Raw genomic sequence first — 26,041 nt, 5'->3', positions numbered from 1 at the left:
AATTAAACTGAAACATCAATTCAATAAGTAACTGCACATACTACACTCATTACACAGTGGAAGTGCGTAGCACAATTAGGTAGTAAACCTACCACTGCAACAATAAGGAAGTTCTACGGCTTCAACCATGCTCACCCTAACCTGCAGGATAAACCCCTACATCATGGAATAGTGCACCGGGTTGCAAGCACAAACTCAGTAAGCTTTTGCAAGCTTGTATGAGTAAACTCAATTACCAGAAATAAAAACACATGCTTAAGTTCTCTCAACCTAATAGTCAATAAGCATATATCACAGCATCAACTATCAATTTCTCACAATTCAATAGCATGTATCAACAAGTCTGCTCGTGACAAAATCTATATGCTCAACGTCCAATCAACATTCAATTTCATGATCATAGTTCACAACAAAACCACTTCAAGTAATGTTTGAAATCAAGTTCATGCTTGAGAGGAATCACAAAATCACATAATCCATGATAAATCCACTCAAATCTACTTGAGGAAGCAACTCGATCACTCATTGTTTTCTTTTCCAAAACTCAACACCCTTTTCTCGAAGAAAACACGTGTCACTCCGTGACAAATCATATTAATTGAAGTCTCAACAATTTAAATATGAAGTCAAAGTCCCTCATGGACAATAAAGAGAAAGACTACTCTCGAGACTCTCTATTAAAACATGTACTCATGATCTTCGGTAACCCGTAGTTACCCCCATGAAGTATCCTGGCAGACAGACTAGACTCTAACTGATCGTAACCACTCACCCGGCCAAAGGTGTGGTTCCCTATAACATGCCATTGTCACCATCTGTGACTGTCACCAATTGTGACATCTGAACAGACCCATCTAGTCTTCAGACCCCGATCTCCATAGATTAAAACATTTTAAAGAAGTCGCGCTGGACTTAAAAATGTTACACAGATTACGATCACCATTTGTGATCTAATTTCAGTCATCATCTGTGACTCAATCTCGATCACCATCTGTGACAAAGATGAAAACATTAAGCGAGTCACATTGGACCCAAAATATTCCACAAATCTCTCAAAGATTTTCCAATCTTGCTCACCATCTATGACAAGATTACAACATTAAGCGAGTCGCACTGGACCCAAAATGTTACACCAATCTCAATACTTTTCAAAACAATAGAAATAATCATTTCCAAAATATATTGTTTCCGGAAAAGTCACATCTCAAAACAATAATGTCAACAAAATCAAGCATATTGCTTTCATCACATATCACAAGAACATATATATTTCACGTAAATATATATATATACATAGTCATTCACTCAGGAATATCACTAATACCAACTATAGTTTGCAGTTAACTAAATAACTTCCAAAACAATAAAGGTAACTTTGTTCGTAAATGAACATTGTGAAATTACTCACCTCGAAATTCTTGTTGCGTCTTCTATACAGAACAAAGCAGCACAACCACAAAATATCCGTCCAAGAGTTCTTCGTTATGTACCTAATCACATACGGTCTTGACTTAGTATAAGAATCACAAGCGATTTAAGTCCGAAACCCCCGTTTTGAACTAAAATCCCCAAAAGTAACTCCAATCGAGGCGAAACCACATCCGAGACCACCCAAAGTCTTCAGAACATTACTCCGATTGATATGTCAAAACCACAAGTCGATCGAACGGTCAAATCCTCACAGATCGAATACTCGAACGGTTCGAAACCGTAAAAATCATAGCATATTCATACGATCTCCAAAAATTACGTATTATATATCAAAACACTCATATCAACGTGTAGATGATATATAAAACCAAAAACTATCCTTTACATGGCCGAAACACTGCCAAAGCGTTGCCACAGGCAGTGGTGCCGCCACCGGGTCAAGTTCGGCAACTGAAAATCAAGGCCATCAAACATGTTCATCATGAAGAGTTGAGAAACTTTCATACCTGGAGCTAAGTCTGGATCGGTCTAGATCGTCCTAGAAAAAGCTTGCAAGATCAATCAATCTCTGCCGTTTGACCAAGCTCTAGATTCGTTGTGCACCGTTGTTCCTCAAACCTTGATCTTTCACTCCACACGCAAAATCGTCCTTCAAAGGGGGATGATCTAGAGGAGAAGGAGATTCCAGAATTGGGAAGAATTGGTCTGTGTGACGCCGGAATAGGCAAAATCCTACCGGGTCCCGAAGCTCCTAGCTTTGCGGCTTCGATCCATCTTGTACGGTGCTCTCCGTCACAAGCCACCACCACGGGGAGGAGCGCGAGGTCGGTCTGAGTGGTCCTTCGCTTGTCCCGTCACCGGAGGTGGTCGGAGGAGAGAGATTGAGTTGGGTCAGGTCTAGGGCTACGCGGAGGAGAGAGACTAGAGAGAATTCTGGAGAAGAAAATGGGAAAATGGAAAATTTTGGGATTTATGAAAAAATCTCAGAATTTTTCCTATTTATAGAAAATTTTCAATCGCCAGTAAATTTCTCATATGAAATCTAATTTCCATAATCCACATATCCACAAATTCGTATCGACGTGCTCTACAAGTTTCATGAAGGAAGTTTTCAGAGAAACCCAACGTATAAAAAGTCAAACTTCGTGCCTCCCCTTAAAACTGTGAAATTAGAATAATTATTCATCTGAAAATAATTCCACTGCATTCCTGAACCACGTACTCATACCAACAACCACTGAATTAATTCTGGAAAATCCTCGAAAAATAATAACGAATTTCTGAGGTATTATATTTTACCCTCCTTAAAGAAATTTCGTCCCGAAATTTAAACGTACTACACACCAACAAGTACGGATAAATTCATCTTCAAAATCCAGTTCTTCCTCCCCAGTAAGAAAAGCTCTCCCTCCGAAGCCTCCACAGGATATTGAACTAGTCAATCATCCTTGATCAAGGTTCCTCTGTAGTCGATATAGAAAGCAATCCAACATTAACAATGTTCACCACTTCTTTTACTTCAACACTATTATGATCAACCACACCAGATCCATTGTAGACTTCATCATCGGCAAAGACATAAGAAAATATGTCACATCACAGAAAATCTTGGAGATAAAGTTGACCTAAACACCGAATCTCCACACCTTTTTATAGGAATCTCAAAAGGTTCAACAACCTTGGTGATAACCTTCCTTTCTTGCCAAATCTCACCACACCCTCCATGGGTGAGACCCTCAAGAACAAATAGTCATTCACGTCAAATTCAACCTACACTATGGCAAAAACCTTATCAGAATACACTTTTTAGACAACGAAAAAAAAACTTCCGTTGTGTGTTGATCAAAACTGCTTCACACAACGGGTTTAATGAGATTCAGTTGTATAAGGATGTCAGAAATCAGATTTTCTTTTGTTCAAGATTGTTGTACAACATGTACAAGGATTTGTGTGTTGTTTGAATGAAAAAAATTTCCCTCCCACCTTTTGCCAAATTTAGGTCGAAATTTTGACTAAACTTGTACAACAGTATTGTTGTATGAGAGTAAATTACAAAATATCATACAACACATTTTTTGTTTGTGTTGTGCAAGTTTGGAAGACAAATAGATGTCCCTTAAAATGAGAGTCACTACCCCCAAAACAGCCAATTTTTGCGTGAAATGCTTGTAGGCTCCTTCAACAGAATGAGCCATTTTTGTTGTGTGAATGTGAGATGGCAATCCTAGGCAGGAGAATTGTGTTTGTGATTTGCACTAGGCGAGAGATTTGCTTGTTAGCCTGGGTCCCTAAATTTCAAGTGTAGACTATCAGACAACCAAAATTCATTTATGCGTTGTCCGAATTGATTATACAAAGTAAAAAACTACATTTAATGCGCCTGTGCCTATGCACATTGTCTCCCACTTAGCCGTTTTCAAGACTTGGCTAGTCTTCCAAAAAAACTGCAAAACCCATCTTCTTCTAGATTCTAAAAGCAGAACCCATCTTCTTCTCTTAAAGAATCGAATCCATCTTCTTTTGGAAGCCCATCTTCTTCCAGAAACCCATATTCTCAAAACACCCGATTAGGGTTCGATCCACTCAGACAAAAAAAAGATAATAAAATTCACACTTCCCCTCTCTCATTTCACTTCTCTCTCTCTGAGTCGCAAACCCCAACCTCTCTTTTCTTCGATCTCCGATTTTCGGTTTTCAAGATGCATGAGATTCTCCTCTTTCTACTCTCTCAACTTAAGATTGGGTTCCATTTGTAAAGGAGGATTTCAGGTTTGATATGTAAGAGGAGGGCTATGTACTGAAAGAGGAGGTTATTTGCTCTGCAGGTTCTGCGCAGTGGGAAGAAGAAGCTCATCAAGGGAAATGAAGGCTGGGTCTTCAAAACTCTAACAAATCTCGCGGGTTCGTGGCTGAGACATCCAAGAGATTCGATGAGATCAAAACGGTGGCGCTCAAGCAAGAAGATTAGGTTGGGAAAAGGAGGAGCGAAACGACTGCGTAAGGTCCTCCACCCATTTCGTCCGCCTACTCTCTGCCTTCTGATTCAATTTCGGTAACTAAATTTCCTTACATTAGCAATTTTGTAGAAATTGAAAGTTGGGTTTCTAGACTTGAAACAGATCTAGAACTGAAAGTTGGGTTTCTATAGAAATTGGGATTAAAATATTGTGTTCTAGTTAGAGTTAGCTTGTGTATTGGATATGCATGTGTATCTGTTTCTTGATTGGTGTTGCTTGGTATTAGGTATGTGTTCTGGTTAGGATGCTATTTTGATTGAAGATGAAAAGACTGTATCCGAAATTGAGGCAAGGATAGAAGTAATTGAAATAAGCAGAATGAATAAGTCTAGAAAGTATCATCTAAAGGAAAAGCTTATCCGCTTACAAGCAGATTTTGATAGTTGGAGTGGCTGATTTGAGAAAGAGAGACTTACCGTGAGGACTGATGCTCAAGGAGAAGTAATTGAGAGCCTTTTGCCCATGGTTGACAATTTTGAGAGAGCAAAACAACAAATTAGGCCTAAAACTGAAAAGGAGAAGAGGATTGATACAAGTTACCAAGGTATATACAAGCAATTTGTTGAGATTATGAGGAGCTTGTGTGTGGCCTTTGTGCCAACTAAGGGAAAACCCTTTGATCATTTGGTAAGTGAAAGCTTTTGGTTCAACGTATATTCCAGATACTAAATTATGCCTCTTTACCACTTGATGCATGGCAGGCCAAATCTGAATAGTGAGACCTTGTTGTTGTATTAGGAATAGGGCTGTCAATGGGTCGTGTTGGGTTGGGTTCGTGTCGGGTCAAGGTATTTATCGTGTCGCAAGATACAAACCCAAACCCAACCCATTTAATAATCGTGTCAAAAATTTAAACCCAAACCCAACCTATTTATTAAACGGATTACCCGTTTCCAACCTGCCTAACCCATTTAATAAATAGGTTGTGTCGTGTTTGACAAAATAACTCATTTAAGGGTTAATAATGCGACCCATTTAACTAAAAAAATGCATAAATTTATTAAATTCACTAAAAACTCTACAAGACGAATAATATAAATAATTATATATAATTCATAAATAATTAAATCCAATAATTATAAAGCAAAATATTTCAAATTGTCTAATCCTATGATCAAATACTCTCAACGTCTAAAATTTCAGGATGAAGTATAGCATAATCGGGTTATACGAGTTTACTTCGTGTTGGTGGGTTGACCCGTGGCCGACCCATTTATTAAATGGGTCATGGCGGGTTGACCCATGGCTGACCTTCTTTTTAGTCGTGCGGGTTCAACCCGCTTTATTTCGTGCGGGTTTCGAGTCGTGTTATCGGGTCGTGTCGGAATTGACAGCCCTAATTAGGAATCATGTTATTTAGGGATTGCAGTTGAAATGATGAGCATATTGAGCTTTTTGTGAGGTGTGATGGAAATGTATGGTTGGTTAACTTAGTTTCTTGTCTACTTTGATTGACAATAATGGTTTCAGATTCTGGAATAAAGGTGAAATATTTTGAATTGAGGCACAAGGTTTTGCACTACTAAAAACAATTGCATTCGCTTCGGAAATTTGCGACGGCATTAATTTCCGTAGCAATTGAGACTCTATTGCTACGGAAAATGTTCCGTCGCAATTAAGTCTTATCATTTGCGACAGAAAATCTTTGCCGTAGTAACTTTGTAATCAATTGCTACGCCTTTTTCTCTTGCCGTCGCATAACTTATTTCTATTTCCCCGCTAACATCTCGATCGATCCGTAGCCTAATTAACCCAAGCTCTCTCTGTCTCTATCTCGCCCAAGCGCTCTCTCTCTCTCTCTCTTCTCGCCCAAGCTCACCCTAGCTCTCTCTCTCTCTCTCTCTCTCTCTCTCTCTCTTCAGAACTTGGGTTTCTGTCTTTGTCCAAACTCAGGTTCCAAGGGCCTGAGGATCCACGACAACCCAGCTCTCAAGCATGCCTCCAAGGCCTCCAATTTCCTCTACCCGGTCTTCTTCATCGATCAGCACTGCATGAATCCCGACCCGAACGCACCCTCGGCCGGGTCCTCCAAGGCCGGCCTGAACCGAATCTGGCGCTCATTAGGTTTGCTCTAATTTATCCTTTTTTTTTTTTTCACTCTGTCTTTCTCCATCTCTCTGTTGTCTCTCTTTCTCCTTTCGGCTAAATCTCATCTCCCAGATTTGATTAAAATTTGGTTTTCAAATCTCATCTCCCAGATTTGATTAAAATTTGAGATTTTGATTCTTTGATTTGACGTCAGATTTGCAATTTTGATCATAAAGTTTACACCATCAATCTGATGGATACTTTTCTGAGTGTTTGGATTTCATTTTCCACCTATCTCCACAAAATGAATCGATTAATAACAGCTGACCCATCACGATTTCTGACTCTGAATTTGATTCTCTTGTGCTTTCAGATCTAAAAGAAGCGGAAAAATGGTACGAGTGTCAGCGTTTTGAACGATGCTCTGAAGAGCATGTACAACGCAGAGAAGAGGGGCAAGAGACAGTTCATGATCAGGCCTTCGTCCAAGGTCATCATCAAGTTCCTTATCGTTATGCAGAAGCACGGTTCGTAATTTCTTCACTCCTTTTTGAATTTTGAAAAATAAAGCTTGAATCTTTATATCATGTGTACTTTTGGAGTTGTGTGTTGTGCTGATCGAACTATGTGATTATTGGGTCTGGAATTGCTTAGTTATCTGATTACTGGGTCTGAAATTGTTTGGTTAGATGATATACTGGGTCTGAGATTAGCTACTTATCTGATTATGGGTTCTGAAGCTGGCTATTATGTGATTAATGGGTCTGGAATTGTTTGGTTGTATGATTATTGGGTCTGAAATTCTGTAGGTTATATTGGAGAGTTTGAGTATGTTGATGACCACAGATCTGGAAAGATTGTGGTTGAACTCAATGGGAGGCTGAACAAGTGTGGGGTTATCAGTCCTCGCTTTGATGTTGGTGTCAAGGAGATTGAAGGCTGGACGGCTAGACTTCTTCCGTCAAGACAGGTTTGCCCTTGTTAGCTCATCACTGTATTAGATGTTAGGTTACCATAGTGTTGTATATGTTAAATATGGTTTGCCCAGTTGATACAATTTCATTTGCCTTGGTTGTTGCAATATACCGTTTTGAAGTAGCATTGCCTACACAAGTATTGAAATCCAACTGGATAATTTGCTTTGTCCTATCTAACATGATTAAAATACATGAAATTTGTATCGCTTGATTTTTTGAGGACTTTCACAGATTTGAATTTTACCATTGGAATGTCTTGTTGACAATCACATGCTGACATGTGAGGAAGGTAGGGGTCATCAAAACAATCTTTTTCTTTTAATAAGATTTACTTTTCATAGATGGAAGTAACATCCTGGATTGATTTTGATTCTTAAATTCCGCTTTCCAGAGTGTCTCATTGTTCTCTTCTTCTGTCTACTAGCTTAAATTTATTTTAAGTCTTTTGTGATATTATTTTTAGTAATCGGTAGGATGCTTATGAGTTGGGCCTTATTTCCTCAAACGATAATATGGTTGAGGATGATGGTATCCTCTACTTATACCTTTTGATTTGCTGCTGAATTTCAGAGGCAAGTCTACTTTCATCGATACAATTTGGTCCTCAAGATGGATGGCTTTCGTCATTTTACTCATGCTTGATAAAAAAGGTAAACATAAGTGAAACTCCAATATGCCGCAGTTTAAGTGGAAAGTTATCAAAGATCTCTATATCTTTATACTTTTTAGGGCCTTCTTTTTACTTAATAAAGATTTACTTTAAAGCATTTACTTGCTGTGTTTTCCAGTATGACAAAGAAAATGTTGTAGAAGCAAACTTTGGAGAACTTGAAAAAGAGAGATGTAACAGTAACACTTCCGATCTTTCGTTCATTCACACTCTGAAAACCAACACTGACCTTCTGGTGTGCAAAGCAGAATACTACCATCAGTGTGGTGAATATCAAAAATGCTTTGAACTAACCTCTTTGTAAGTTGGCAACTGGTTTGGAACAAACTTCAACATTCTACTTATGAAATGCTCCTGCAAATAATTATTCTGTTTTGTCATTTTTCTTAACAGCCTACTTGAAAAAGACACTTTACATCTCAAAAGTACATTAGTGCATCTAGCAGCTGCGATGGAACTTGGGAATTCAAATGAGCTCTATCTTATGGCATGCAATTTAGTGAAGGACTATCTTCAAAAGTGAGTGGTTGAAACACTTACTGCTTGAACCTTAAGTGCATAGACATGTATATTGTGGTTCGCTGGTAATGCGCATGAGACAGGATGTGCAACCGGGATTGTGGTTTCTTGGGGGTTTGGGGAATGCAGTAAACCCCATTGAGATGCCACTCGAAGGAAGGATTTTGGATTTTCGTTAGGATTTCTCTGTTGTGCTGTTCTTGTTATTCATTTAGTTTATTACTAATCAGGTTTGTAATTTGTGTAGGGCTTTGTCATGGTTTTCTGTTGGCTGTTACTACTATTGTATAAAAAAGTATGATCAGTCACGCCGTTATTTCAGGTAATGTCATCATGATTATTAGTCCTATATTCTGGGTTGCCCCTGCATGGTTGAAGATAGTTTTGAGCACTTGAAATTTTATACGTTTACTGTTTGTGAAGTTTTGATTTATTTGGGTTTGAAATATATTTCTGATTTCTAATTTCTCTTGTATCTATTATACACTATAGTAAGGCTACCAATGTCGATGGAAACTTTCCACCTGTATGGATAGGATATGGGAATGCTTATTCTGCTCAAGATGAGGGAGATCAAGCTATGTCAATTTATCGCACTGCTGCTCGTTTGTTTCCAGGGTAAGTTATTGTAACTCTCGGTGCTTTCTTTATGGTTGTTAATTGCCTTTTTGTTAAATTGAGAAATTTTCTGTTGGTTGGTGAAATTTCTATATTCATTTCATTTAAAATATGTCATCAATGCTTTTATTGTTTATATGTATTTTTCAACATTTCCATTGTCGGCTAATTGTTGAATGCTTTCTCTACACTTTCCCACCATATCTTCTTCTAGAATCGCTTTGCAAGATCCAGATTTTAGGTTGAAATTGAAGTTTCAGTAGAATATATAATTAATCTGGATGACTAATCAGCTCTCTTTGCAGTATTAAGGAAATTATGTAAGGAAATATGTGAAAATTTTTGTAAGAAAATTATGTAAGGAAATTATGACTCCTTTGAGAAAATATGTAAGGAAATTATTGGAGTCATTCGTCAAATTATATGGGAAGACAGCTATTTGAGTGAAAATTGTTGTATGATTAATTGACTTTGCTTGATATGTCCCTTTGGTTGCTCTGAGGTTATATGGTAGAGCAAAGAAGATATGTCTGATTTCTTTTTCTTTTTTTGTTAGTTCTACTATAAACATATAATGTTGTTTCATGTTTGGCTCTCTCTCTCAGAGGCTAGCATCAGTCATGATAGCCTTAAGTACACTTTGCTTTTGTCATTCAGAATTGAACACAATTTAACTTTGATTGTCATAAGAGAAGAAAAGAAAAATCTTAGCATTGACCTTGGCTGTAATTCTCTGACATACTGTAATTTTTACCTGTGCCAAAGTTGGACAACATTTATTTACAATATATGGTCTTTACTGTGGCTGCAAACGTACATAGTATCTTATTATTCATGGGTCTCTCAAGTAATCCATACTTAACGTATTGTTGATGTATTGTCATTTCAAAGATCTTGATATTCTCTGTTCCAGGTGTCATTTACCAACTTTGTACATTGGAAAGGAGTACATGCGAACCCACAGCTACAAACTTGCTGAGCAGGTGACTTAGTGTTCTGTAAAGTGTTTATTTGAATACTGTCTTTTGTGATCTTGACTTTGGTACGAGTGTGAATCAATCCGCGTCTATTCGTCTATGTGATCGTATAAGGGAAACGCTGACTAGTCAGCGCAAGCACCTATAAATATAAATGACCGAAATGGTATCTCTTAGCCTGAAATAAAAACCAAATATTACAGCATATACGTGTCATAAGTTGGTTTTGGATGAAGTACTGTTATACCTTTTATAATACCTAGATTCTTTGTTCATAGGGTACTCTTAATGATGGAAGAGTAATTGCCGTGAAGCAATTGTCTGCAGCATCCTAGCAAGGAAAAAATGAGTTTCTCCCTTATTGTGTTTTCTTGCAGGCAACGTATTAAGCTCCCCCCTTCTTGATTTTATGTCATGCTTGATTGTATTATTTGGTACTAATTCACTTTATTCTTTGAGCCCATTTTTGCTGCAGTACAGTGACTAAGAAGAAGTTGAGGCTGAGAATTTGGAACCTGCTAAGTACATTATGTATTCAAATGGTCTTTGATTTGGTCGACCCACAAATAGAAGTCCTGAAACACTGCCAAGTGTTAAATAAGGTATTTTGTAGTTGATTAGGTGTTTTGTGAAAATTACTTTGGGATATTGCTAGAAGCCTAGAACATGGAAATTACTGACATTATCTGTATAGATGTTTTCATACTTAGGAGATTCATTTATCTGTTAGTGTATCTAGCTATGTTGTTCCATATATGATTACTTACGAATTCAAAATGAATAGAGGAAAATTCTTACAAATAAGTCCTTTTTGGATGATGAACAAATACTCAAGTCGTATATGTATACATGAGCCTTGATTGAAATTTTGGAAATTGATGAACATATTACTGGTATATAGATGAGCTTAAGTTTTTCTTTCTAAGTTGAAATTATAGGATTGGGGTTTAATGCAAACTGCAGATAAGAATCAGTGGTTTCAGAATCTCAGATATACAAGTACTTTGCTCTCTCAAAAGTGCAGAATTATATAATTCATGATTCTTTCAATGATATCAGCTGATCGAGAATAGATTGTTCATGATCCACTAGTTTATTTTAGCTAACTGATCAAAATTCTCATCCTTATAGGTACTCGATAAGAATGGGGCTGCTCCAGCTAGAAGTGTTTTGGCGTGGATTCTAATAAAAATTTGAAAGTATGCTTAGTAGCAGCTGTGGTTGATAATCTGGCCATTTTTTTTACTTCTAATGAAGGTGTTGCAGTGTTGGCATGGCTCATCTTTGTTTTTAAACAATCTTTGGCTGGTCTTAGAATTGTGATTGTTGGTTGGTTATAGATGATGGGTTTCATAATATTTTTCAATTTATGATATTTGGTGGGTTATACTAGCTTTGGTGTGCAATCCACACCTTTTTTTTTTTTAAATTTTTTTTTTATAAATGGAATATTCTTTTGCGACGGCAAAGTATCGGTCGCAACGAATTCACCCCACTTTTTTTTTTTTTAAATGACATCTTTTTGCGACGGCAAAGTAACCGTCGCAAATAGTTTAGCCATTGCGACGGCAGCAGTTTGCCGTCGCAAATACTTTTTGCAACGGAAATTTACCGTCGCAAATGGATTTTGTGACGCCAACTATTGCAACGCCAACATTTCCGTCGCAAAAGGCTCAATTTTCCGTCGCGAAAAGTTTTTTCCGTCGCAAAAGCCCAATTTGCCGTCTCAAAATAGGCGTTGCAAAAGCAATTCTTTTTAGTAGTGTTGCTCATCTCCTTGTCTACCTCTTTTTTATTTTTATTTTTTTCAGGAAATAATTTACCCTAATGAATTAATGGAAGCGGTGTTGTAAAAATGCCGAGAAAACTAAACAAAAGATTAAAAACTTAAAAGGGCTAAATACTGGTTAATACCATGTGGTTTAGGTCCAAAATCAATTCAGTCTCTAGACTTCTAATTTCATCAAAAACATCCCTGCACTTTCAATTTTGATCTAATAGGTCCAATTCGTCAATATTTTGTTATGGATTCAAGTTATGGTTGAATTATTTGTTGAAAAAACTATTTATTTTTAATAGTAGGACTCACTCCTAAATTGACCATGCAGGCCACCTCAACACCACATTGTAAAACATAGGCCATATATGAGCCACGTTAACAAGTTAAATAACTCAATTGTCGGAAAACTAACAAATTGAACCTATTAGATCAAAATTGAAAGTGCAGGGGTGTTTTTGATGAAATTAGAAGTTCAGAGACTGAAATGATTTTGGACCCAAACTACAGGGTAGTAATTTGTATTTAGCCCAACTTAAAATTAGATTACAGCAAGCTTTTACCAGGGACGATCCCTAGCATCACCAGTAGTCTGCAGCTTCTACGCATGAAAAGCAAAATGATCATTTTCATAATTGCCATACGACACTTTGACCAACAACATTTTTTACAAGCTTGGTGAAGATTAAATTACAAAAACCTCCTCCTAATACAGATGCTTATAAGCATGAGGAGCTTTATTTATTTTTTTTTTTTTTTGTGACGAGTGACTAGCCCGTGCATGATGAAAAAAAAAAATTCATTATGTTCAAATTAATGAAGTTAATAAAGTGTACGTGTTTGGATTAACATTGTTTGTTTTCGAAATCACTATTGGAAAATCCACTCAAATGATTTATCATTTGGTTTACAGTGAACATTAATGTTAATCAATCATTTATTTGATGGAAATTATTCTATGCACCGACGGTGTAAGTGACCCAACACTTATAAAATAATCTCAACTCTTGATATTTATTATCAACTTTATTTTTAATAAACAAAAAGTGTATTTAATGCAATCTAACCATTCATTTATGTTGGTGCAAGTGCACGGCGGTGCTCTGAATAATCTCTCTTTATTTGATACTATTAGATGAATAAACGATGTACGACTTGATTGATACTGAGCAACAATAGTCTATAAGGTTAATTCACGAAACGTTTCTGATTACTACAATGCACCATCACATTATACGAATAATTCGTTCAAACGATTATGCTGAGATTAATTTCAACAAAAGTAGGCAATGCCCCGTGAGACTTTCATTGGCATGTTGGTAAAGAAAATTAAGCTGTCATCTTTCCACCAATTTGCAAGCCTCAAGTTTATCAGGAGAAAGCAAGCAAAATAATTCAGCAGTTGACACTGGATATAAAAAGACAAATTGGCTATAAAGTTTATATAGAAAAATAAAAATACAGGGAAGGAATTGCCGAAAAAGGAAAATGGGAAGAGAACTGCATGGCTTCAAAAATGGCATACGACCAGTGTGGGAGTAGGCAAATTCTGTTGGGCCTGCAATTAAGGCGATTAACTCTGCAATTAGTATGACGTTAAATTTAAGTCATGAATGCGGCAATTATTACGACACTAACTACGCACAATGATTATGATTAGAAGTGCACAATGAATGACTATGATAAATACGCAATGAATGACGGTCATAAGTACGCAATGATTAACTGTTATTAGTGCAGCAATAATTGTAATTATAAGTGTGTAAATAAATGCAGCCATCAAAGAAGAAATAATGGTGGCTTGTTCCCGAAGTAAGTCATCGCCTATATAAAGGAGGCTCGACGTCCAGGTAATCCATCGAATTCCGACTATTTCTACTCCACTACTGAGAAATGTACTGACTTAGGCATCGGAGGGTTTTCTGCAGGTACCCCCCTTTCTCCTCGAGCCGACGGTCAAACTCCAAGTCAACGCTCGAAGGAAGCTTCTCGATTGTTCCCAGTCAGCTCCTGCTCCAGTCCGCATTAATTGGTGAGTCAAACTCCTCAACGGAATTTTTCGACACCAACAACCAGAGCCAGCGTCTTGCTGTAATCTGCATCAATGTTTTAAAATGTTGAGGCATAGGCCGAGGCGTTTTTTGATGAGCCTCAAGAAAGCGTTCGCCTTGAGGGGTAAGGCGTAAGTCTTACGTATAAAAGACCTTTATTGATGTAATTATTACTCTTATATATCCCACATTGGTTTAGTCCATTTCCAAGCATGATATTTCTTTGTTGTCCCACTAGTAGTAGTACTAGAACTCATTGTTACCTTCACTATAACATAGCGTCCTATCAATTACATATAATATACGATTGCTATTACACAAAATCATGCAATCTGCCAAAAATCAAAACATGACTATTTCAGGCAGCATATAAATTAACACTCAATTACTGTTGAATATGGTACTAGACTCTACTGGTATTATATAATTGGTATCATACATAAGAGACAATCATATACTAGCTACTTGGCCTCAATATAGTAAACCTAGTTCAGCTCCCATTCATAATCATCACTGACTCTCTATGAGAGCATCAACTTTCATCTACTACGGCAAAGAATAATAAAAAGTCAATCCATCTCAATATCTTCCAACTACTACTTCAAAAGAGAAGGATCGAGAACATAGCACACAAAAAGGCTGATGGAGAAGAACCTGAAGAGGATCCTTTAAACCCCATTTTCAAGCCACTCCCGGAGCCTTCACGGTTGGATAGCTAGACAATATCAGATCACCCAATAAAAAAAAGATGAAGTCTTTACTCAAAACTCAAACTGAATCCAACAAAATCTAAATCAATTCCAATGGAATCACAAAATCTGCAAAATTGACAGTAACCCACAAAGAATATCTAAAAGATCAAAATTTGCATAATTGACAGTAACCCACAAACTATTGCAACCAAATTAGTGGGGTTGCTGGATAGAGCTTCAGCAGATTATATTTGACAAAGGCACCGGATTACATACAACTTAAATCACCAGATTACATAGTTCATAACGTCACACAACTTAAAAGTCCCTTACTATGCAATCAACCCATCAACAAATGATGCCCAAAAGTAAGACATTTACTTAGACCCAGATACATATATGATTGTCTAGACAGGAACAACTCAAACCCAGATAAATATAGATCGGAATCATACCTTCAAATGGCCTGTTGTGAATCCAACTCCAATACCTTCAAATGCCTGCTGTGAATCGAGCTCCAATCTAGCTCAAATTGACTGCTGCGAATCGAAATCGAACTCCTAACTTAAACTCTGGGTTAGGGATCAAATTTGCTACCTTTTGGAACAGAGAGGGCTGAAATCGGCTCTCCAACACTCAATTACTCTGGGGTCGCAACCTAGAAAGGCTTTAAACCCAATCTGTTTCAAAATGACGTCACTTTTTTATTTATTTTTATTTTTTATGCGCGTATGCCTTTAGCTCCTTGGAGGACGCCTCAGTAGCCTCGTCGCCTAACCACTGAAACACACTCAATTTCAGGCCAAATTTTCTTTTTTTAAGCCTCAGGAGGTGCGCTTTTTAATTCATTGATCTGCATTGTACTTTGGATTCCTATAAGAACTGATCATAATTATTGCAGTTGACCTAAAGGTCTCACTACTTAATCACTCTGTACTTGCTTCTACTCTCACTATCTCACATTATTTGTTGCTCTCTTCAAAGGTCAAGTCTTTCCAGCTTTCTCTCATCTGGGTTTTACTCTCCTTTGTTCTCTCTTCTCTGAGAAAGCTTCACATACATGTAAGAACCTTCTTCTTCTTCTTCTTGTAAAATTTGTGTAACCTGTATATTGTTATTATCATTACTCTGATTTATAGTGGAGTAGAGCATGAAAATGCTATCTATAGTTATCAGATTTCTTAGGTAGTGTTTAAGAGGGAGCTATAATACCTGTTAGTTTCTTTTGCAAATGGTTGGACAATGTTAAATGTAGAGCCAAATTTTTGTGGAAACTTTTTCTTTAATATTCTCATGAACATAATGTGGGGAGGTTGAGGGCTTTATTCAGGGTTTAAATCTTATTAAAAGAGTGTGCTTTTGTAAAATGTTGAAAGACTTGAAGGCTGTTCTATCAGTCTGCCTTCAATGACAGAGGAGAAAAGGGCCACCAATACTCTGTTTTGAAACAGAGAGAAGGCTTTGGATGCCCCCTTAATTGTAAAATTACAGGCTCCGAATTTTTCCAAACGTTTGATGAGTAAGGTGGAAAATTTTTATTACTAATCAACAATAGACCTTGCCCAGTGAATTTTCAATTTTGTTTCCGGTTTTGGAGGCTGAAATTCTTCAATTACACTACCAATTGAACCTGAAACTGATGTATTAATTTGGGAGCCTTCAAGCTCAGGTTCTTTCTCTTTTTCTAATGGATACCATCTAGTCCGACAATCATTTTCAGAAGATGAGTAGGTTTCTAAGGTATGGCATTCTTTCATTCCACCACGGTTATCTTTACTAGCATGCCACCTTTCCTATGATAACTACCTACAGATGTGCAGCTTCAAAAATGGGGTATCCCAACAGTGTCTGTTTTCCAGGTTTGTACCTTTGGCTATGTCAAGGATTCTACTCACTTATTTGTCACTTGCTCGTTTGCGCAACATGTTTGGTAATGGCTAGCATGCTGTTTTGGGACTATCTTACCAACTGTTGGCACTATTGCTGGGTTATTTACCTCCATTATTGGCAAGTCTTTCTCTCCCCAACTAAAAAATATTTGGCTTGCTAGTTGTCTCTACACTCTTATAGCTATATGGAAAGCTCGCAATAAGCTCAGATTTGAGGACAAGCGCCCTTCCCTCATGCGAATTTTCAGCTCTCTCAAGGCTCGACTTCTCTTTGCTGCTCCTTACATGCCAGGTTATTCGAATGGTTTGGTTGACACCCAGTTGTTGGTTGGGTTGGGTAATCAGCTTATTCCTAAAAATCGAGTAGCGCCTCGGTTAGTTCTCTGGCACCTTCTAATTTTTCCTTGGATTAAGTTGAATACTGATGGTCTTGCAAAGGGTAATCTAGGACCTGCAGCTTATGGTGGTGTGTTTCGTGACACCCATGGTCATTACATTGGCGGTTACTGTCATGGTTTGGGACATAAATCTGCCTTCTACTCAGAGCTTATGGGTGTGATCATTGGGATTGAATATGCCTTCTAGTATGGTTGGCGATGCCTCTGGCTTGAATGTGATTCGACTAGTGTAATTGCATGCATCAAATCCTCATCTTTTGTTCCACCTTGGCCGCTTCGAATTGCATGGCTCACTTGCTTAGCACGAATTAGAGCAATGACCTTTCATTGTTCCCATATTCTTCGGGAAGGAAATACAGTGGCTGATAGAATGGTAAACATGGTCTTACTTTCTCTATCCCTAGTATGACATGCTTCTCCTTTGCCTAATATATCTCCTTATCTTCGTATGGATGATCTGGGATTCCCTTACCTTCATCATGTTTAACTCCCTTTCTTGCATGGGTTGATGCATTCCTTATTATGCAAACGCTGGTCGCTATTACTTGGACATGATGTTATAGGGGTTATTTGGTTTAATTATGAAGCTGGGTGCTGATGGCTTCTCTTGGCAGATAGCGCATTTTTTGTTTTTTCTTCCATTATTTTGCTTTGCAAGCTGTTTAATTATCTGGAAGTTGGGAAAATTTGAGGTTTTGATAGGAGCATTTTAATGCGACGTTTTAACTGCATTTCCCTACATTTTCTGCGCCATTTCCTTGGAAAATCCCTGTTTGGGAAAGTTTCCATTCTTTGATTGGGAAAGTTCCTTATTGTAGAAAGTTTCCATTTCTCATTTCTGGCAAGTTTCCATTCTTAGTTTAGGAAAGTTTCTATTTCTCACTTTTTGTAAGTTTCTAATTTTCATTTTTAGAAAGTTTCTATTTTCGTTTTAGGAAAGTTTCTATTTTTAATGGTAGTTTCTATTTTCAGGACCTCCGAGCTAAAAAGTGGAAATGAACTCACGAATGGAAAGAGGAGCTTGCGAACATCAAGACGAGCGAATATGAGACGAAATGGGTCACAGAAATGAGCAAAAATGAAGAAATAGGCTTTCCTGTTTCAACCAGGAAACCTTGCGAAATGGAGGAAGGCCTACCAAGCAAGTTTCCGACGCAACCATGAAAAAGAAATGGAAAAATAAAGTGTCTTGACGTTGGAGGATGAAAAGGCTTGAAGTTGAAGCAACAAGGCCCAAGAACTCTATGGATTTGAGTTGGATTTTCGGCAAAATGGATCAAGGCCCATGAAAGCCCATGGAATTAGGGTTTGTGATGCAAAACCTAAACCCTAGGGATGCTTTTCCGTGAAAACCAAAGGGAGAAGAGAAAGATGGCGTGAAAATCAAGAGGAAATTAAAAGATTACGCCAAGAGATTTTCTAGGGTGGAGTTTAAGGAAAGAAATCAAGAAAAGGACCAAATGGCGTCTAGATTCATTCCTAGAAACCCTAATGGTATTTTGGCCGAATTACAAGAAGAAAATCAGAAATATATTCAAGGAATTTTGGCAAGAATATATTAGGGAATCATCTTGGAGTTTTGTGATTGGTTGGATGACACACTAGGGCTTATTTGGCAATTTCTCATTGGTGGAAGCTATGTGGAATTATTAATTTAATTCCTTGGAAAATAAACAGAAAATCCACGGCTTGGAGACCAAGTTTGGCCGTTCCCTATATATACTCTCTACCCTAGACGTCTCATATAACCCCCTAATTCAGAAATTACTTCATACGCGAAAGCTCTCTCCATTCTCTAGTTCATCTTCTGCGTTTTCAAGCAAGGAAGGAAGAAGCAAGACCAAGCCGTGCTCATCTCCATCATTCCACCTTGAAGCCGTGCTCCTTTGAAGCTTGCTTTCGAGTTTCATTAGTTCATCATTCGAGTTCTTCATCACCATCTCCATTCACGGTGTAATTCAACCTTCTTTCTTGTAATCACTTTTGATTCTCCTTGTTTGATTTCGTTAGAGATTGTTCTAGTTAACATTGATGTTTGAACAAGGTTTATATTCTGAAATTTTATGATTGAATAAAGAATTTCGATTCCTATGTTGTGATTCCAAAGTTGCTTATGTGTGATTGTTCGATTGAATTTGCTTAATTGATATCTCTTGTATGTTAATCTTAATTGGTTCGAAACTTTTAGGGTTTATGTATGAGTGGTGCTAGATATAAGAACATGATTCAACTTTTTGTGTTATGAACTTAAATCGAAAGTAGTAAAGGTTTTGGATAAAGATCGAATTCAATTGAAAAGGATTGCAATTAGATGAACTTATTCATATTAAGTTGTACACTTGAGTTGATAGCCTTTCTATGTGTTTATTGCGTTGAATATGTATGATTGTCTAGCTTTCTAGAGCTTGAATGCATTTTAATAGGATTAGTCTTTGTGCTTTCACTTAGATTAATTAGCGTTGAAAGTAAAATATGGGAAATCGTTTGCTTTCTAATGTTTCACATGATCAACTCCTTTCACATGACTTGGAAGAACAACTATAAGGTTAATTCGAATTTAATCATGAACTTGGTTTTAATCTTTGTTTCTTGCATTTCATTCTTGTATTTGTGTTTTTGTTTGTACTTAGTTTTAATTCTTGTTTTTAATTTTCGAAAAACCAAAAACCTAAAACCTCCTTAAATTCGTGAATAGTGTCTATGTGTGAATATTATACTTTGTTTTTATTTTAATTGTTTAAATTTTCTTACATTGACAGGTGTACCCTCAATCCCCGGAATAGAACGATCCCTACTTGCTTATACTACTAATGATATTTCTAGGGTTAAATTATATGCTTGCTTTGAGCGTATCAGGTTTGTTGTAGAGAATTGGATAATTGTATTGTATTCATCTCACCATGAGGTTTATATAGGGTTACATCATGTATATAAAAGGCAATACATAATAGCTATACTAATCAATCGCATACATTACGAGTCTGTCAATCGCATACATTAAGCAATACCTATTGCATGAATAGTCATTATCATTTACAACACTCCCCTTTGGATATTTCATGTCAATAGTGTTGCCTCTGCTATGCGCTTCTAAGTTGCCTCGTAAAAAACCTTGCGAAGTAATAAAAACCTTGTGGGAAAAAACAACCTTGGTCGAAGGAGAAAAAGAGCACAACATGCGTGAATGTGGAGTAGTCGACATCCTTCCACACTCCCCCTTGTGCCGCTCAAACTCGGTGATGACGTTTTGATCGTTGCCTCACTAAAAACCTTGCTAGGTAACAAAAACCCTGTGCGACAAAAATAACCCTGGTCGAAGGGAAAAAAGAGAACAACACGTCCTTCACTCTTCGAGATCGAACATGTAGACATCATACCTCCCCCTGATGTCAAGGTCTCCCCCTGATTTCTACAATTATGGGAGTTCGGATAACTTTCTTAATCCGATGCTCTTCACATGTTTCTCGAAGGTGGATTTAGGTAACGACTTGGTAAACAAGTCCGCTACATTATCCTCTGAACGGATTTGATTCACTTCAATATTTAGAAGTGTTTGTTGTTGCTGATTGTAAAAGAACTTAGGTGATATATGCTTGGTGTTGTCGCCCTTGATGAAACCTAACTTCATTTTCTCAATACAAGCTGCATTATCTTCATAAATGCATGTAGGTTCATCTGTGGTAGACTTCAAACCACAAGTTCCTCGAATGTATCTAACTACAGACCTTAGCCATATGCATTCTCGCACGGCTTCATGTCGAGCGATAATCTCTACATGATTTGAGGAAGTAGCAACAAGGGTCTGCTTTGTAGACCTCCAAGATATCGCAGTGGTTCCTATAGTAAAGACATAACCCGTTTGGGAGTGACCTTTGTGAGGGTCAGAGAGATACCCTGCATCAGTAAAACCCATCAAGACATCGTTGTCATTTTGATGGAAGGGAGGAGGAGCACGGAAGGTGGCGTTTTGCCTTGTGGAGTCCGATCCCACACTTTTGTTATTTGTTTTCTCTCTGTAGGGATAGAACAAGCCCATATCAATCGTACCTCTCAAGTATCGAAAGATTGTCTTTATGTCAATCCAATGGCAGCGTGTTGGCGCATAACTGTGTCGAGCTAACAAGTTCACTGAGAATGAGATGTCCGGTCTTGTGCATTGAGCTAAGTACAATAATGCGCCTATTGCACTTAGATAGGGCACTTCAGCCTCTAATAAATCTTCGTCCTCATCCCTTGGACGAAACGGATCTTTTTCAGGCTCAAGACTACGACCGATCATGGGAGTACTCGTAGGCTTTGCTTTATCTTCATTAAAGCGCCTTAATAATTTTTGAGTATATGCTAACTGATGGATCATAATCCCATCACTACGGTGCTCGAGTTCTAGTCCAAGGCAAAACCGTATTTTCCCAAGATCTTTCATCTCAAATTCGGATTTCAAGTACTTACCAGTTTCCTTTAACTCATCTAGAGTTCCAATTAAGTTCATGTCATTGACATAAATTGCTATAATTGCAAATCCGGAACTTGTCCTCTTTATAAACACGCATGGGCATATTTCATTGTTGACATATCCCTTCCCAATCAAGTAGTTACTTAGACGGTTATACCACATCTATCCGGATTGTTTCAATCCATATAGTGAGCTTCTCAATCTTATTGAAAACGCACTCCGTGGTTTAGAGCCACTTGACTTGGATAATTGAAGTCCATCTAAAACCTTCATATATATCTCTAAATCTAGATCCCCATAGAGATATGCTGTAACCACATCCATAAGCTGCATGTCAAGTTTTTCAGAAACTACCAAACTAACAAGGTAATGGAACATTATAACATCCATTACGGGAGAATATGTCTCCTCGTAGTCGATTCTAGGGCGTTGTGAGAAACCTTGCATCACAAAGCGGGCTTTGTATCTAACAACCTCATTTTTCTCATTACGCTTTCTAACAAAGACCCATTTATGGCCAACAGGCTTTATACTTAGGGGTGTCAGCGTTATAGGCCCAAATACCTGTGTCTTTGTTAGTGAATCCAATTCAACCTGGATTGCATCTTTCCATTTAGGCCAGTCTGCTCTTCGTTGACATTCCTCAACGGAGCGAGGTTTGATATCATCGTGTTCTATAATTCCTTGAGCAATAGAATATGCAAACACATCATCAAGGATAATAGAATCTCAATTCAACGTCTCATGTACACTAGTGTAATTCATGGAGAACACCCTATTCCTTGGAATTAGTTCTAACATTGAAGCGTCCCCCAATGATGTCTCTTAGACATAACCATAATCCGGAATATCTTCATGAGACGGGTTATTTATGTCGATGATTAATGGATCTTTCTGTGCCAAACTCGCTTTCTTTCTCGGGCGAGAATCCATCGAACCTTTGGGCCTCCCACGTTTCCTTGCTAAGAGCCCGGCCTGAGCCACATTACCATCACTATTAGTGGTGGAGGCGCCATGCCCAATACCCCTATGGGTGGCGCCATGTCCATGATTTTTAGGGACATCAATCCTTGTAGGCACGTTTGCAGCAGGTATATGTGATCTTGTCACTTTAGTGATATCAGAAAACGCATCAGGCATAGAGTCTGCTACGTTTTGAAGATCGAGAATTCTCCACACTTCAATTTCAGACTATGCGGTTCGGGGATCAAGATGAGACAAAGTGGGGACAGACCACGACAATTCCTGTCGTTCCTGTTGAACATTATTGTTCCTATCTCCCCCTAATGACGGGAAGACTGTCTCATCAAAGTGACAATCCGTAAATCTAGCATTAAATAGATCGCCTGTCAAGGGTTCTAAGTAGCGGATAATGGTTGGAGAGTCATATCCAACATAAATGCCTAATCGTCTTTAAGGACCCATTTTGGTGCATTGTGGCGGCGCAATTGGCACATAAACTGTACACCCAAATATGCGTAAGTGTGAGAAATCAGGCTCATATCCAGTAACCATCTAGGACGCAGAAAAGGGTTGAGTGGTAGTAGGCCTCAGATGAATGAGCACAGCTGCATGCAATATTGGATAGCCCCAAGCAGAAACAGGGAGATTGGTGCGCATAACCAATGCTCTAGTAACCATTTAAAGTCTTTTAATGGCAGCTTCTGTGAGACCATTTTGGGTGTGAACATGAGGAACATGGTGTTCAACCTCAATCCCAATGGACATGCAATAGTCATTAAATGTTTTTGATGTAAACTCTCCAGCATTGTCAAGACGAATTGACTTAGGCTATGTTTGGTAGGGCTGGGCTTTTCAGAAAAGCTGGCTTCTGCTTATTTCTGAGAATAAGTGGCTGAAAAGCAAAGCTGCTGAGTGTTTGGTAAACTAGCTTTTTATAAGAGCTATGAGTGGCAGAAGCAATGGCAAAGTGTTTGGTAAATCAAACTGGCTTGTGCTTTTTGTTTGTGGAATGACCAAATTGGACATGAGAGATTATTTTGCCTTAATTGTATACAAAACAATGTTGTTCAAATGCTCTTGTTATTATTTTTAATCTTTATTATGTCCTTATTAATTTTTGTTAACTTTCAATTTTTATAAATCATGGTGACTATATGATTAATATTGGACAATTTTAAAAATAACTTATACAAATATATTAGTAACACTAATAACAATTGGTTTCTGGTTCGCATCAAGTAACCACAAAAAATATCATAACATATTCAAATGTTCATGTTATTACGCGCCTACGTATTCTTCAGCTGTTATTCAGCCTCCTTATTCAAATCAAGATACCACCAGTATGCCTCCTTATTCAATTGAACATAACGATGCAAATCAAGATACCACCAGTATGCCTCCTTATTCAGCCTTTAATTCATCCAACCAGTTTTCTAAAATATTCAAGCCTCTCTTCTCTCTGGCTTCCACCGATAAGCTCTCCAACCTGACAAAAGCACAACCACAACATATTATATAACAGTATCAATAAACATGAGACTCGTCTAAAGCTCATTCACGACCTTTCCCATTACATATAGACATATATACAATACGACGTCAAGTATAACCATAGGAAAATATAGACCATGCTGGACCTAACATGGGAACATATAATGCCATATATGACATGAAATTAGCTTGAAAGTGGCATGATATACTGAACCTGGACTTTACTGTCAACATATTAGATTGCTAAACCACAGACAACCTTGGGGTTTTAGAATGCTCTTCCTCTGTATCCCTACTATTTTGCAATTTGATTGACCCAAAACATGCATTTTCATGCTTTGGTAATGGTAAGGTGTATGAAAAGGTTCAGGACACTAGTTTCAGAACTGGAATTAAACGTCAAAATTTGTTTTCCCCTTCTACTGTAATTCCATAAAATGGGAAAAGAGAGAGGAGAGTTCATGCCTTCGGATAGTCCCTGACAATTACTAGGCATCCACTAAATTCCTCTTCAGTTAAATAACGCTCACGCTCACTCTGCAAATCACATCCCCACTTCACCTAAAAAAAGAAATGACTATATTAAGAACATGGATAAGAGTTTAGCAATGTAAGTTATAAAAAGAAAATCAATTATCATTAAAAGTAAACATCTTTTAGTCTCAAGTGCCTAATATGATGAAACAGAATGCATGAATTAAAAAATAATTCCAATTAGCCCTTGAACATGTAAAAATATAATGATACCTAGATTTATACACTAGTTTCAGAATTGGACAGTGTGAGCAAGCTTTTTAAATGACCATGAAAGTCCAGAACACATGCAACCATACCACTTGAGACTACAATGTCAATGCAAGACATGAAATTGAGTGGGGATTTAACACGATAGCTAAAGTTGAGTGTCAATGCAGCACTAGAAACTATAATGTCATCACCGAGAGCTAAAATAACGTTCTCCAGACTTTCAACTTTGTCATTCAGCAGCATATCCAAATAGAAACAAAACCAGAACCAACTCCTAAATGAATTCATCGCAACTCCATGACTTAAAAAAACTACACAAAGCACCTATCTAACATATGCCTTACCTCCTTTTTGCTTAAAATTATTCCTAACAATAGGTACAAACACTTATTTTGCGCAGAATCAGAGCATTCCTTAGGATAGATTCCTCACTCATTAACCAAACCAAAAGGCAACATTAACATGTAATTCCTAACATTTTGAATTGTTCAAGACTACAAACTGATGGTTTGCTTTACTATTAGTTTATGTGGAACACAATTACGAAGCAGACATGGCAAGAATAATTAAATGCCTGTTTGGATGATAAAGAAGAAAGATACTACATACTAATATTGATATTAAAGTTAGTATTATGAATGCAACTATCTATAGGGTATACCTCTCTGCTTTGATTGATTACAAAAGCACCAATTTTGAGCCGGTGTGTAGTGCTTTCAGGGAGAGTATGAGCAGACTTGGAAATCCAATAGACGAGCATCAAATAATGAGGCTCCACATGGTGGTACTAGAATCCCTACTGCAATCCAGTCTATCGATTTTGAGCTGAAGAAGATGATCGAAAAGCATGGAAGAATATTTAGAGTAAAGCTACAGACCAACCCCAAAATCAAATCCTTATTTGCTCCATGTCCCTCCCTCAAGCTCAATCCCATTCCCAATCCCATGCCCAAGCTCCGTCTCTCTCTCCGCCGACGCCTCTGCGTCTCTGCCACCACCCAAACCCTTACCCAACCCGTTAACGGAGAATCGACCACTGGAAGCTCCGAGACTTCTTCGGCGATTTCCGCGAGTTCCGGCGACTCCGGCCACCTTCTGGGCTACATTTGGTATGAAATCTCATCTCCTCGTCATACTCTGCAAGCCTATACAATTAGATTTTGAATTTGATCGAGTTTTGACAATTTTGTTTCTGGGTTCCTCTCGGCTTCGATGCCGTCACCGACGCCGGCGACTTCCTCGGCCTTTTTGGGCTTCGTTTCTTGCTCGGCTGCACCTACAGGCCAACAACCAAGAAGCTGGTTGAGTTGCTGGCGTGAAGATCATCCGTTCGTCACCAT

At 37.9% G+C, this 26,041-nt stretch overlaps 2 protein-coding genes across 2 annotated transcripts; both read left to right on the top strand.

The window, feature by feature from the left end:
- Positions 1–6,855: 6,855 nt before the first annotated feature.
- LOC112185584 (40S ribosomal protein S15a-1) lies at positions 6,856–8,964 on the top strand (the record flags this gene model as incomplete). Its single annotated transcript, XM_040512804.1, has 6 exons — positions 6,856–7,003; positions 7,286–7,446; positions 8,024–8,103; positions 8,242–8,423; positions 8,517–8,642; positions 8,890–8,964. Coding segments are annotated over 3 exons (381 nt in total), but the record flags the coding sequence as incomplete, so codon positions are not given.
- A 236-nt stretch (positions 8,965–9,200) lies between these two features.
- On the top strand, positions 9,201–11,629 carry LOC121051005. The gene is made up of 4 exons (XM_040512752.1): positions 9,201–9,260; positions 10,174–10,243; positions 10,713–10,839; positions 11,369–11,629. The coding sequence occupies exons 1-4, from the start codon at positions 9,206–9,208 to the stop codon at positions 11,432–11,434; spliced, it is 318 nt and encodes a 105-aa protein (XP_040368686.1). The 5' UTR covers positions 9,201–9,205; the 3' UTR covers positions 11,435–11,629.
- Positions 11,630–26,041: the final 14,412 nt, after the last annotated feature.

The sequence above is a fragment of the Rosa chinensis genome, chromosome 1 (assembly GCF_002994745.2).
Source record: "Rosa chinensis cultivar Old Blush chromosome 1, RchiOBHm-V2, whole genome shotgun sequence".
Taxonomy (NCBI): domain Eukaryota; kingdom Viridiplantae; phylum Streptophyta; class Magnoliopsida; order Rosales; family Rosaceae; genus Rosa; species Rosa chinensis.
Note: the sequence above shows the minus strand (reverse complement) of the source record. Positions and strands in the feature narration are given on the sequence as shown.